At 41.4% G+C, this 12,876-nt stretch overlaps 1 protein-coding gene across 1 annotated transcript in view; it reads right to left on the bottom strand.

The window, feature by feature from the left end:
- LOC129236888 (uncharacterized) overlaps positions 1–11,620 on the bottom strand; it is a 41,921-nt gene extending 30,301 nt beyond the window's left edge. The window contains exons 1-3 of the mRNA XM_054871170.1: positions 11,177–11,620; positions 9,727–10,722; positions 9,104–9,176 (exon numbers count right to left, since the gene is read on the bottom strand). Coding sequence (XP_054727145.1) covers positions 9,104–9,176; positions 9,727–10,722; positions 11,177–11,399 — 1,292 coding nt within the window. The 5' untranslated portion in view covers positions 11,400–11,620. The remainder of the gene's footprint in view (positions 1–9,103; positions 9,177–9,726; positions 10,723–11,176) is intronic.
- Positions 11,621–12,876: the final 1,256 nt, after the last annotated feature.

The raw sequence follows: 12,876 nt of genomic DNA, 5'->3' as shown, positions 1-12,876 counted from the left end.
TGCAAAACATGTCACTGGAGGGACTAATTATATATATATATATATATTATATATATATAATTGGCGCGTACTCCCGTTTTTGGTGTTTGGCCGGGCTCTTCCTCCTATTTGTGGTGTGCGTCTTGATGTGGGTCCTCAAATGGAGGGACCTACAGTTTTAAGCCGACTTCGAACGGCAGATATTATTTTATGAAGAGCTTTTTCATAGCAGAAATACACTCGGAGGTTTGCCATTGCCTACCGAGGGCGACCGCTCTGAGAAAAAACTTTTTTCTTCATTTTGGTCTTTCAACGAGATTCTGAATGAAAGTCACGCACCAACTCATTCGGCTACGGTGGCCGCGGAGGGACTGGTTACCTTCTTAAAAAGATTTATGTAACCCTACTACTGAGAAAATTGGAAAAAAGTATTTATTGTGTTCTTTTAAAAAATACTCAAGAAAGTTGATTTTCCAGAAACCTCTAAACCTCCTCCGATCGGCTTAGAATTTCACATTTAGTATTTTCCTGTTTTTAACATTCCTTCATTTCTGGACGTTATCACACAAAAATTAAGAATTTTTCCCCCCTATACAAATTATGGCCTCACTTATGTACCTAATCAATGAACTTAAAATATTATACTATTCACTTATGAAGTAGTTTTATACATTCTTTTCTAGTAGTTATGCCGAACTCTATCCCTAATTTGTGGTGCACACCTTTGTGTGCTGGCTTTCAAATGTCAGTTTCATTCCACCTCCAAACGGCAGATGATTTTTCTGTGCAATTCTTAAATTAGTCATGGATTGGCGAGAGACGACCACTTAAAAAAAAGTTGGTCCATTATTTGCTGTTTTATGCTCCCAGACCGGCCAACAGCGGCTGCAATAAAGTTGCCCAATAAATTTGCTGAAAATTAATTTTTGCCAAACATTTTTCAATACTTCTGCAGAATTTTTCAACTTTTCTCCTCTAACTTGTTTAAAACTATGAAACTATGCCTCCCCTAACTCAGCTAAATTTCAGTTAAAAATAGTTAACAAAAAAAAAATCAAACAGAATGAAATAAAGGCTAATGCTAAACAAAATGTTTCAACACTTCTAGAGAAATGCACAAACAAATACAACTCATTCACAGCTCCCCTAACCCTGATATGATAATAAAGTTCACAGAAGTGCTTAATAAAGATCCCAGCCACTTAATTGAAATATGAAGGCAATAAAAAACGCATGCAGGCTGTTCATAGGATCACACTCGCTGCGTTGACAGCTAGAATCGAAAATCCTGCGGCGACCATCCCGTACTTGGTTTGCAGCTCAATATTTTTGACGATCCATCACAGCGTGACACAACCACAAGCGACGCGAGGGACAACAGAAAAGTGTCAAGAGACGAAAAAAATTAATATTCGAAATTAATTCATGCAAGGGGAAATAGATATGCCCGGCCATCCATAATAAGCTGAGTGCGCACGAAAAGTTCACTATGTAATTCACACCCCGTCGACGAGTGAGGAGAGATAAAGGAAGCAGAAAAGCGAAATAATGTGTGCATGAAGCAAGAAATGATGAGATCAACGGCCAAGCATTGGATAAGTGAGAAGATCCGAAAATTTAGAAGCAACGCATTATATGCCCCAGCAGCAGAAACCGTTGCTCACACTTTACTACAGATGTTGGCAGCTCGGTGCGGCCATGCTGACCACGAAGTGAAAGCAAAAAGACAGCCAATCCAACAATCCAGCCATCCATAAGCCAGTATTGGCCTCAAGTTCCAGGGCAAGCCGTGCGCTTATTTGCGCTCACCGCTGTGTAAGATGTAATTAACAACTCGCATCTCGTAGGTATCAAATTACCTTGTGAAAAACAAACACAACTGCGCTGTTCATTGAGCTGGCTTAATATTCTTTATCCATTTTATATATTTATTTATGTAATCGCCTTTTTTCAATTTACGCTGCGTTACTGTTGGTTGGTTTCTACTCCGATATCCCTAAGATAAATGAGCCAAATTAATAAGACATGCATAGGCACTTAAATGCTGCTGAGCGGCGGCATTTGCGCATGCGCGTACCCATGGGACTCAGTTGAGTGTTCAAGTCGACGCACAGACGTCTTACCTCGCAAGCGCAGAACCGTCCCTCAGAGACAATGGAATGAATAACTTTATTAGGTCTACGCACCTTCGAAGTGCCTGCATTTCAGCAGGGGTTTGGCGTCTGTGGCTGCGTCTACGCTTATGACCGACATAACTCCAATGTTCACTTTAGGTTTTGTTGCTTTTTGTTTGTTTGTTTGTTTATTAGTTGCCTTCGCTACACTTTCAATATTTTGGCATCAACGGCATTTAAATATTGTTGGCCCTTTGCTTTGAGTAAATATTATTCTATTTACGAAGGGAGTTTAGGTAGTTGTGTAATAAAATAATTCCGAATTTAAATAAAGAAATAGTAGTCCTAATCGATCACTACAAATACCACATGGACAGATGGATGGGAACAACAGAAATTTGCATGCAGATGTCTCACACTAATTGCTCACTTTCGGCTAATCTGGCAACTATGGAAGTGGTAAGACCGTATTAATTGCTCGTTATTTTGCATACACTCAGGATTAGAAGCGAAAGCATATAAGCTCGAAGAGCCTCCTCATCCCTCATGTTGGCCATTGCATAGAGGAGCAGTAGCGCACATCGAGAAGCGCTCGGTGCCAAGGCATTAGCAAATATTATTATCGGTTTACACATAATTTATGCCAACTCAATGAGAATACGAATACTGAAATCCTCGGTAAGGACTTCGATGAGCCAGTATGTGGGCACAACCAAGTGGGCAGGACGAGGGTTGTGGTTGCATTCTGCTGATATGACTTAAACCTATTCGAGCACAAAAATACCAATTATGATACTGCATATTTGTGCGAAATCCAGGCAACAACAGCAACAATAATATCAAGCAGCAATAAAAGCAGTAAAAGCAGTAAAACGGCAGCTACAGCATTACAACTGAACAATAAAAAAGGAATGCAATGCAAAATTGTGTAGGGCAAAAACAACAACAAGAAAAAAACAATATTGTAGGAATTAAGAAAACAAAAACCGAGCACGTAGGAGAGGCGGCGAGCAGCACCACCATCACCACCACATTCACCGGTCGTTGGGGGTTGGAGGGAAACAAAAGCAATAAGAAGTTTACATTTCAAAAATTACCAGAGATAAATTGAGCAGAATTGAAGAATCATTGACTTGCAGGGATGGATAGATCGTGCGTAGGCAATACCGTTAGTCTTACAAGTGCGTTTGTATGAAGCCAAACATGTGAGCACAGAGCACAATTCGAATGATGAATGGGTCAGTGGCATGTGTGCATGTGTGTGTATATACACATACATATATTTGAATATGCACACACACATTTTCGAGTACAATCGAATGCTGACATGGAAGGAGCTACGACTCAAATATACGAACGGGTGAGCGGATGTTTATTACCCCGCGCGGGGCGGTTGTGCGTGCGACTGCATTTGTGGCTGGAATTTGCATCAAAATGAATATGACTAACGGTAAGACAATTTATGCTTAAAACTCTTAGCAAATATTCGTTCAATTCAAGTTTTCCTAAATTTTTGAGCAGTAAACTTTGGTTTTAATGAAATGAAATGCCTCTTTTGCAAAAAGCACATAAACTGGCAGCAACACGCAGAAATTACTTAATGCGAATTTCACATCAATGAAAAATGTTACTCTCGTCTTTTATGGAACTCTTCCGGCTGCCACAACGCGTCTGCCGCACACTCTTCCTCACAGGCAGATGCTACTAGTCCAAACACATCAACATATCCTGTGGACGTGGGCGAGCACTAGACACTATTTGTGCACACGAGCACACACATGCATGCATACACATACACACATAGAATTGAGATGCAATTGAGGTGCGGGTGTTGGACTACTCACTTTCACGGACGCTGGAGTTGATATTGCATTTGCTCCTTTCCGGCTGCACTTCGATGCCGGCACAAGTGGAAACATTCGAATTTTATTGCTCATTCGTGGGATTATTGTAATGAATTACGCCTTTTCGTCTTTTCGGCCACAGTTCCCCCAATGCTCACCAGTCCAGTCTAGTGGCAATGTCTGCTGATCTGTCTCGTAGCTTTCATGCTGAACGTTTGCATTGTTCGGAGGCAATGAACGCAAAAAGTAGCATCGACAGGGCAAAAAACTTGGTGCGAAAGGAAAGGCAAAGCGCAGGATATGTACGACATTCGCCATTTAATCCTCGGTTTAGTCCGAGAAATGCATTTGCAGGCAGTTACATACGTCTCGGCGCAGCTTAAAGATATCAGGGTCGATGGATGGTGGCTGTGGTGGGATGATCTGCAAGCGTGTGAGCCTACGAGGAGATTATAGTATAGGCACGTCGTAGCTCAACAGCAGGCGCATACATTTGACCAAAGCAGCTGGAGCATACTAATCGTCAGCTAGACACACTGAGGCTTGGAGGAAGCGAAATGAATCGCAATGATAGCAGATTACAAAGATAGGTTGAAATGCTCGTATGCCATTTTTGTGGGGAATTACACGTAAAAACAAAAACAAGAAAGATGAGTGCAAATGCAAAAATACACTTGGAATGATGTGTGAATATACTTAGAAATTTATGTATGCATTTAATTAACGCCGCACTTTCCGAAAAAAACAGGATCGATTTTTGCTTTGCTAATAAAATTCCAGGATACATTTTCAAGATGGGTCTGCATTCTTCTTACGCCACGGCATAAGCTCTTGTTCACTTTCATACTCGTCAGCCCGTTGTTCATCTCGAGTAGCAATACAGTCGCAAATACTCGTTTAATGTCCCCACGGAAGTGTAAAAAATAATATCTATGGTACTAACGAGAATTTCTACGTAAATAGTCATCGTATTTATGGAAAATTTTAAGTTAGCCAACTTACCAGTAAACTACCCCTATTCCACATAAAATGCTATTTGTATATATGATTTATGACTATAACGACTTTGGTTTGGATTTAAAAATAAATTTTTAAAATTTTGTCACCTGTGAGGGACACTGGAAAAGGTTTTTTATTAACAACATGACTGATATAGTCATCATCATTCGCTGCACAAATCAGAGCGGCAGTTCTTCAACCATTACCTCCACAAAACTCGATCGTTGCTACGCGTGTGCCCAACTAGAAGGTATACCCAGAGCTGATATCAATAAAGTTATTTAATTTGAGAAAAAGTTCAGAATTGGGCTGGACGACAAAGTAAATCGGACTACACTTGAATTTGAAAGGAAACTCCAAGAGTGTACCCTACACTGGTATACAGACGGCTCGAAGACATGGGAAGGTATAAGAGCTTGAATATATGGGTCCAAAACCAAATGTTCTGTGCCAATAGATAGTTGTCCAAGCATCTTCCAAGCGGAGGTGTATGCTATCTGTATATGAGTACAAATTATTTTAAAGATGAGTCTCCGGAATAAACGAATTGTGCACTCAAGGCACTGTCATCCAGTGAGACTAAGTCCTCACTGGTCCTTGAGTGTAGCGAGAAATTGAATTTGTTAGGAACGCACAAACGCATCAGGCTAATATTGGTCCCAGGACACAGGGGTATAACTGGGAAGGAAGAAACGGACGCAAGGGCTAGAGAGGCTGTGGCCTCGTGACCGCTGTGACCGAGCCCTTTCTTGTTATGGGCCAACACACCATCAAGAGGAAGCTTAGGAGTGAAGAGCTAGAGTTGGCTTTTGCCGTTTCTGCAACCAATACACGGAAGACTCCAACACACCTTATCTTTCCTTCACGGCAAATTGTAGCCAGAAGAGAGGCATAGGTTTCGCCCTTTGGATATAGCGCTCTCGCATCTGTTTGAGTAATTATAGGTGATAAACTTACCTTTAAACACTTCAGTTCACTGATTTTTATGGAATTCTACTGGAGTCAAGCTACGGGCTACCAGATGGGTCACAGATTGCGGATAGTGGGCGGCCTTTAGTTATGAAGGTTACCTGCGAATAAGCAGATAAATAAGCAGTGCCGGACCAGCAGCGGTTAGGAATAATTGGTCTGAGTGGGCTTGTTTGGATATGGCAAGTTCTTCAAAAAATCCGCAACGCCCGAAAATTCGTGATAAGGTGAGTAAACGCCGCCTATCTGACTACTGATTCCATAAAACCAAAATTCTCATGGCGACTGACTTGCATTAAGAGGATATCTGGTCAGCGTCGCACTCAGAGTGGGCGGCTGTCTAATGAGAAGGAAAGCTTGCATCCCGTCAGAAGGCAGCGGGAAACCACCTATGTAAAAACTCCATGAAATTTATATAACATTTGCTGATATTTGATTTATAAATCACAAACTTAACTTAACTTAAGTTGCATGTAATATTTCAAAAATTTAAAGAGTCGCTGGCAAAAGTATATTGCATCTATGTAGACGATAGTACTTTGAAGGCAATAAGGTACATTTTGATGGCTCAAAGAAATTTGTGTATGAGTGTGTGTGTATGCGTATTACTCACAAATTCCAGGAATACGTAGGGCAGTGCCTTAAAGAATTATTGCACATAAACAAATTAAAGGGCTAAAAATCTATTTTCAAACCGGTTAGAGTGTTTTCATGCAGTTATAGTGAGCGTTCCTTTACTAATTCAAGGTTTTATGAACTCTTGTAATTCATCATCAGCATTTATCCAAAGTCAGCTGCTGACATCAGCGTGAGACAGCTCTCAGCTCGTAGGTCTCTCATTTAAAGTAGTAATAAATTAGGGAGAGTAGTAATAATAAAATGAAGTTAATGAAAAACCAACTATGTGGTATCGATTTCTTGTTTGGTGGATTCTGTCGGTCCCCTTTGGTAGATTCATATAGGTGGGGCACGAAAGTCTACATACCTCGCGGTGCTCCTTCACAAATGATGGCAATGGTGCGCCCTACTAATCGCCATTGATATCTTCCTCCTCAATGAATCCAAAAATCGCATGAAGAAAAGCTGCAGAAATTTGCAAAAAGCGGCAATCAACTACCGGCTGTGAAGCCGCACCGAGTGAATCATATGCAACGCATTTTTGCGTTCACAAGCATGCGGCCCGAGTGCAGCGCTCATAGGTACATATTTACCTGTACACACACAAACATAAAAATACATACGCATGTGGCCGCGTACTCAGCGTCCAGCTTTGCGGTTGCTGCTCTTGCAAACTCTGTAGGGACTGGCACCTATGCAGCAGCCATCTGCTTCGGCTACCTCGGTCGCATTTGGAATCGCAGCAACCGTGTGCGAAGCTATTTGCGGTTTTAATTGCCGTTAACAACATCGTTCCATGCCGGAATTGGTCAAATTGTCAAAAGAGATGGGGGGCCATTTGAATAAGTGCCAATGGCGAAGGTGAACGACGAGCAAAGGGAGGGCGGGCAGCAGGTCGTGCATTACAGCTCATCTCTCATTTCCATTAGCTTGGTGGAGCAGAATTCAAAACAAGATGCTGGAAATCGCAAATGGTTAGGAAATGCTAAGCAAATCGAAGCGAAATCAAAAAGATGCAAATTATTTCAAGGCGCATTTGCGCAAATGCAACCATAATTCAGTATTCCGATTGCGAATATGCAACGACTATATAAATGGCGATCCTGGTTAGATTTAGTAAGACTGTAATTATTCAGCTATAATGGAGCACATTTTACCAGATATACACACATATGCGCACCTTTATATATATACATATATGTATGTAGGCGGGTATTTGCACAGATTTGTAAACGCAAAAAAATTATTAAAAAAACTTTCGAGGCGAAGATCTTTCATCGTGCGCCTCCATCTCAAAATCCTGATTAAATTCACGACAATAGACGAATCAAACAGGCCACATGGAATCATGGGCTTTGTGACGCAGTTAATAATAATCTGTTGCATTCAACAACAAAGAAAGTTGCAAGCAACAAAAGTTATTTGTCGGTGAAATTGTTATCATTCACATCCGATGCCGCGCCGACTGCACATCCATGTCAACAAACAATCAAATGTGCGGGTGTGTGCACCTCTATGCGATGCACAATCAAATGGACATTTTTTATTCCGACAACAACAAGAACAGCAAGCTTTTCTCACATATAAATAGAAGTGAGTGAAATAAGTAAAATAAAATATATTTCAGCTTGAAGTTCTGGCCTTTGGCAGCATTGTGTGAACGCGCACCATTGAATGCATGTGAGTGTGTGTGTGTTTAGGTGAATTCTCCCAGGAACAAAGGGATGTATGCAGCTTTAGCAAGGCAGTCGCACACACACGGTCATCCCATACTTATATTTTTCTACTTTCCACTAGCCAGTTGCAGACGCATGAATGCACAGCCATACTTACATGCACACAACACACACACGCACGTACAGTCATAACTGCAAAGGTAATAAAATACACCAAAGACGATGCGGCAACGCGAACATAATAAGATACTTTTGTGAGGATGATATTTTTGCCGGAATTAACTGAAGCCTTCAACTTCATTGCACTTGTGCCTTATCGTCCACTTGTGTGCGTGTGTGCTGCCATGATGTCTAGTTGCTTCTTCCGCATCCTCGCATATGTGTGTAGCTAAGTTCCCATCACATAAGTGTGGGTTTGTGTGTATGGGCTGTGCGTAACGCGTGCCGAATGCAATTTTTTAAAATTGAATCAAGATTTTGTAATGTTTCCCAAATCGAATTATTTAACAAAATTGCAATCGAGAAGACCGTGAAAGTGGCGACCATTAACAATAGAAAGCAATAAAGCTGAAAAGATGCAATACAATACGAATATGAAAAATGAAACCAGATTCCAAGGAAAGCATCTTTTGTATTGTAAAAGGATGTGAGGAGTCGAAGAGAAGTGCCAAGCGATGCTTGATACCAAATGCGTTGTGAAACTATTGGAACTATTTTTTTTTTTTTTTTTTGTTATGAATATTTTATTTTAGTTCCACGTTAGCTAAATTTTTAGTTGTTAATAAAATAAAAAAATAAAAAAAAGTGCCTGTTAACTTTTGCGACTCCAGTTAAGCGCATATTAACGTTATCTCAGATGCATAAAAAATTATATTTTGATCAAATTTTTTTTCGTGCCACTTACCCAGCTTGACTCTGTGTGTCGCTCGCTTTCGATTGGTTTTCACTGGATCGCGAATTGTCGGTAATCAAAAAGTCTGCAACAAACAAAAAAAGTATATGAAAAATAATATTAATAATTATAACAAAAGAAATATATATATGTTCCACTTGCTCTTTCAATTCCTTTTTTTTTATCTTTGTATTTTCCGCATAAATTTCATTTTTTAATCACAAAAAAACTACCTCTCTTAACGTTGAAAATAACCGTTTGATTTCGTTTTCCTTATAGGAACTTATAATAATAGGAAGTTTCCTTAAAGCTGTTTTAAGTTTCCTTAAAAGCTGTTGTTTGCGTAAAAAGCCCATTTTAACGATTTGCCACTAAAAGCTTTCCTGCCAACCAATGCACAAAAGCTTCACTTATTTCAACTAAACTTAAATAGCAATAAGAAAAATGCATAAAAAATATCCCACTATTCTTAAAAACTTCAAACTATTCCCATGAGTAGAGAAAGTCTCCCTAGCCATGCACATTTAACAGATTCTGTGCGCACATTTAGTCCTGTAAGCTTTCGAAGCTCTATCCTACTTTATTTTCTGGTGCAAGTTTATCCACCATTGGTACAAAAGCTTTGCGAGACTCACCCTTTTGTATTGGCTGCTGTTGCTGCTGCTGCAAATGGCTGGTCGGTATGAACTCCTCGTGCTTTTGGTCGCCTTTATCTTCGTACTTGAGCTTATAGTCCGAAGGCTTTCGCAGCGACATCAAGAGCGATTGTGTGCGTGGTGGAATTTCCGGTGGCGCTGGTTCTGGCGGTGGCTCGGACTCACCACCGGATGTTACAAATTCGTCTAAATCCAAGCCAATAGAGCTTTCTGCTGTGGAATGCGCGTACTCAAGTAGTTCTTTTTGAATTTGTTGCAATTTGAGTTTTTCTCGCTCGCTGCGACTGGTAACTGCGGCCGCAATAGCACCAGCCGCGGAGGTGGCATTACTGTTTGAAGAGGCACCGCTACTTGAGGAAGTCATACCCGCTATGACACCGCTGCCACTACCATTCCCAGTGGCAGCGCGATTTATTGAGCGTCCACTTTTCGTGCGATGGGCACGCGCTGTGCCACTACTTGCGCTATCTCTAACACTCGGATTGAGACTGCTGGCAGTTGAGCTGGTGGGCAATAAAAGGGAGGAGTTAAGCGCACTCAAGCCGGCAGTACCACTACCACTAATAGGCAGTGCGGTGGCGCCCTCCACGACGGCTTGCAAACGATCCAGCATTGCTGCACTACCGGAGTAGGATAGTCGGTCGCTCATTGAGTCCGAGTTGGACTGAGAGTCGTATTTGGCGTTAAGAAATGGATTTGTACTGCGCGTTGTATTGGCGCTGTTTGGCAGGAGAGCCGTGCTCGTTGGCAGCTGATTCGCCTGATATTTATTAGTGGCAGTAATTTGCGCTGCTGCCACTGCGGCAGCGAGCGTAGTCTGTTGTTTCATGGGTGAGCTTAGCCCGGTGTTCTGTTGCTGCATTTGCAGTTGGAACGCTAAGCTGGAGCTGTGGTCTCGCAACGCGTTCGGATATTCAGTGAGCAGTGATGTAGGATTATCTGGGTTTTCACAGTCAGAGCCATAGCGATCCAAGCCTGAAAAATAGTAAATAAACAGTTTGTAATGCAGTCAAAATTGCAGCGGAGGCAGAATAAAAAGTGTGTTCGCATGAAAGTGAGGAAGCCAATTATAGTATTCTTGACCCTGGCAGCTAAAGAACGTCCCCAGTCAGTTCGCATGGACCTATCTTTTTAAAGCACTTAATTGAGTCGTATAAACCAAATGCACTCCCATCACAGTATCCCATTGATTGTCGTCATCCTAAATTTATCTACTCGGCATTCCACTTGGCTGCCATTCCACAGTAGCGTCCAAGCGAATGAACGCCCATTTCACTAATCCGCTTAAATTCAGCTTAAGACTGTCCATTACTAATTGAATAAGATATTTGGTCATTTCAACTGTCTCCCAAACCCAGCGGCAACCATTTACATCTACACTCCCTCCACTACCACGCCACCACCCGTTGGCACTTGCCAATCTACTCACTTGCCAATTGCTGACTCTGCAACAGCAGCTGCGCCAGCAGTTGCGTATCGAAGGCCGACGACTGAACAGTATTCTGGTACTCATCCTCGCTGCTGCTGTAGCCGTGGTGACTGTGCCACTCGGCCGAGCGCTGTCGCCGCATCTGGTCGCCGCCACCACCAAAGTAGTACTCGCTAGCACTGCCGCCACGTTTGCGGCCAATCGTGCCCGAATGGCTGGACATTCTGCCTTTCCTGATATGTGCTTAATGTTGTGGTATGTGTAACTACCGTGTAGCTGGTATGTCCTTAACGGCCCGCACTGATTTAAATACGTTCACTGCGCGGGCGAGTGAAAATGGCTAAATTTGATTTATATCCTTGTCTCTCCATATTTGCTCCAGTTGACCACTGCCTTTGCCACAATCACATTCACATTCACTTGGTCAACGTTCTTCTCTGCCGCAGCAGTGTCGCTTCTCACGCGGCGAAGCTGCAAAGATAAGATAGGTGAAATAGACGGTTAATATGGGCGAAGTCAGTGGAATATTCGAAAATGGCACACAGATATGAGAAGATTTATTTAAACAATGATGCGTATTTCTGCATTTAACCAAACTTAAATTACTAATAAAAGAATTAAATGAAAAAGAAAATTATATTAAAATGGATCGGTGTACATATTGTACTTAGGTGCATATATTCGAAATTTGCAAATTACCATGACAACACAACCGCTAAATACACAGAGTGCTCCGTAAAGGTCGAATGGTTGATTCGGAGGAGTAAAATGAGCATTTAATGACACTTTTTTCACTAAATACCGATGAGATATAAAAGGTCTTCTTTTTTCCTTATTTTAGTAGTCGGCAATCTACAAATATTCTAGTGAAATAAAAAAACATCTACTTTTCAATCGAAAACAAAAACATCTCTACAAATACCATATTTTATTTAAAATTTCTTTCCATCGAATATGATCCGGCGGGGTAGAAACATGAGCGCTCGCGCAAGGGAAATCGAAAACAGAAAAAGCACTCAACGTAACTAAATCGCATGCCTGAATTTGTGGTAAAATCTCCACGGAAGAGCGTAATATTGATGTACATAGTTGCTAGACTCATGGGTCAAAACAAATAAGAGTGTAGAAGAGCCAATTGGTTTTTCCTGGAGAAATAGGACTGAAAATTGTATTAGCAATTGGATCACCTCTATGCTAGAAACCAGGATCAATAGAGCTAATAAGGGTAATATCAACATAACTAAGAGAGTCCACAGGGGCACTCCACGGGGGGAAGTATTATCTCCACTTCTCTGGTTATGTGTGATGAGCAAAAGGTCAATAAAACTTAATGGAGGTGGGCCAAAAGTGGTGGCGTACGCTGATGATGTGGTGTTAATGGCATCAGGACTGTGTCCCAATATGGTCAGTGGGATCATTCAAAGGGCGCTAGGTGGGCTTTAACGGACATTAACGGACAAACCCTCTCACTTTCAACCAGTGCAAATTACTTAGGGGTAATTCTGGACTCCAAACTTAGCTGAAAATTAAACATTGAAGAACGGGTATAGAAAGCAGAAATCGCTTTATATGCCTGTAAACGTATGCTAGGAAGAAGATGGGGTCTTCAACCCAAGTATACATTATGGTTCTGTAAGGCGGTTATACGACCAATTTCAACGTATTACTCGGTGGTTTGGTGAAAAGCTCTGGGGAGAGAA

The sequence above is a fragment of the Anastrepha obliqua genome, chromosome 2, assembly GCF_027943255.1.
Source record: "Anastrepha obliqua isolate idAnaObli1 chromosome 2, idAnaObli1_1.0, whole genome shotgun sequence".
NCBI lineage: Eukaryota > Metazoa > Arthropoda > Insecta > Diptera > Tephritidae > Anastrepha > Anastrepha obliqua.
Note: the sequence above shows the minus strand (reverse complement) of the source record. Positions and strands in the feature narration are given on the sequence as shown.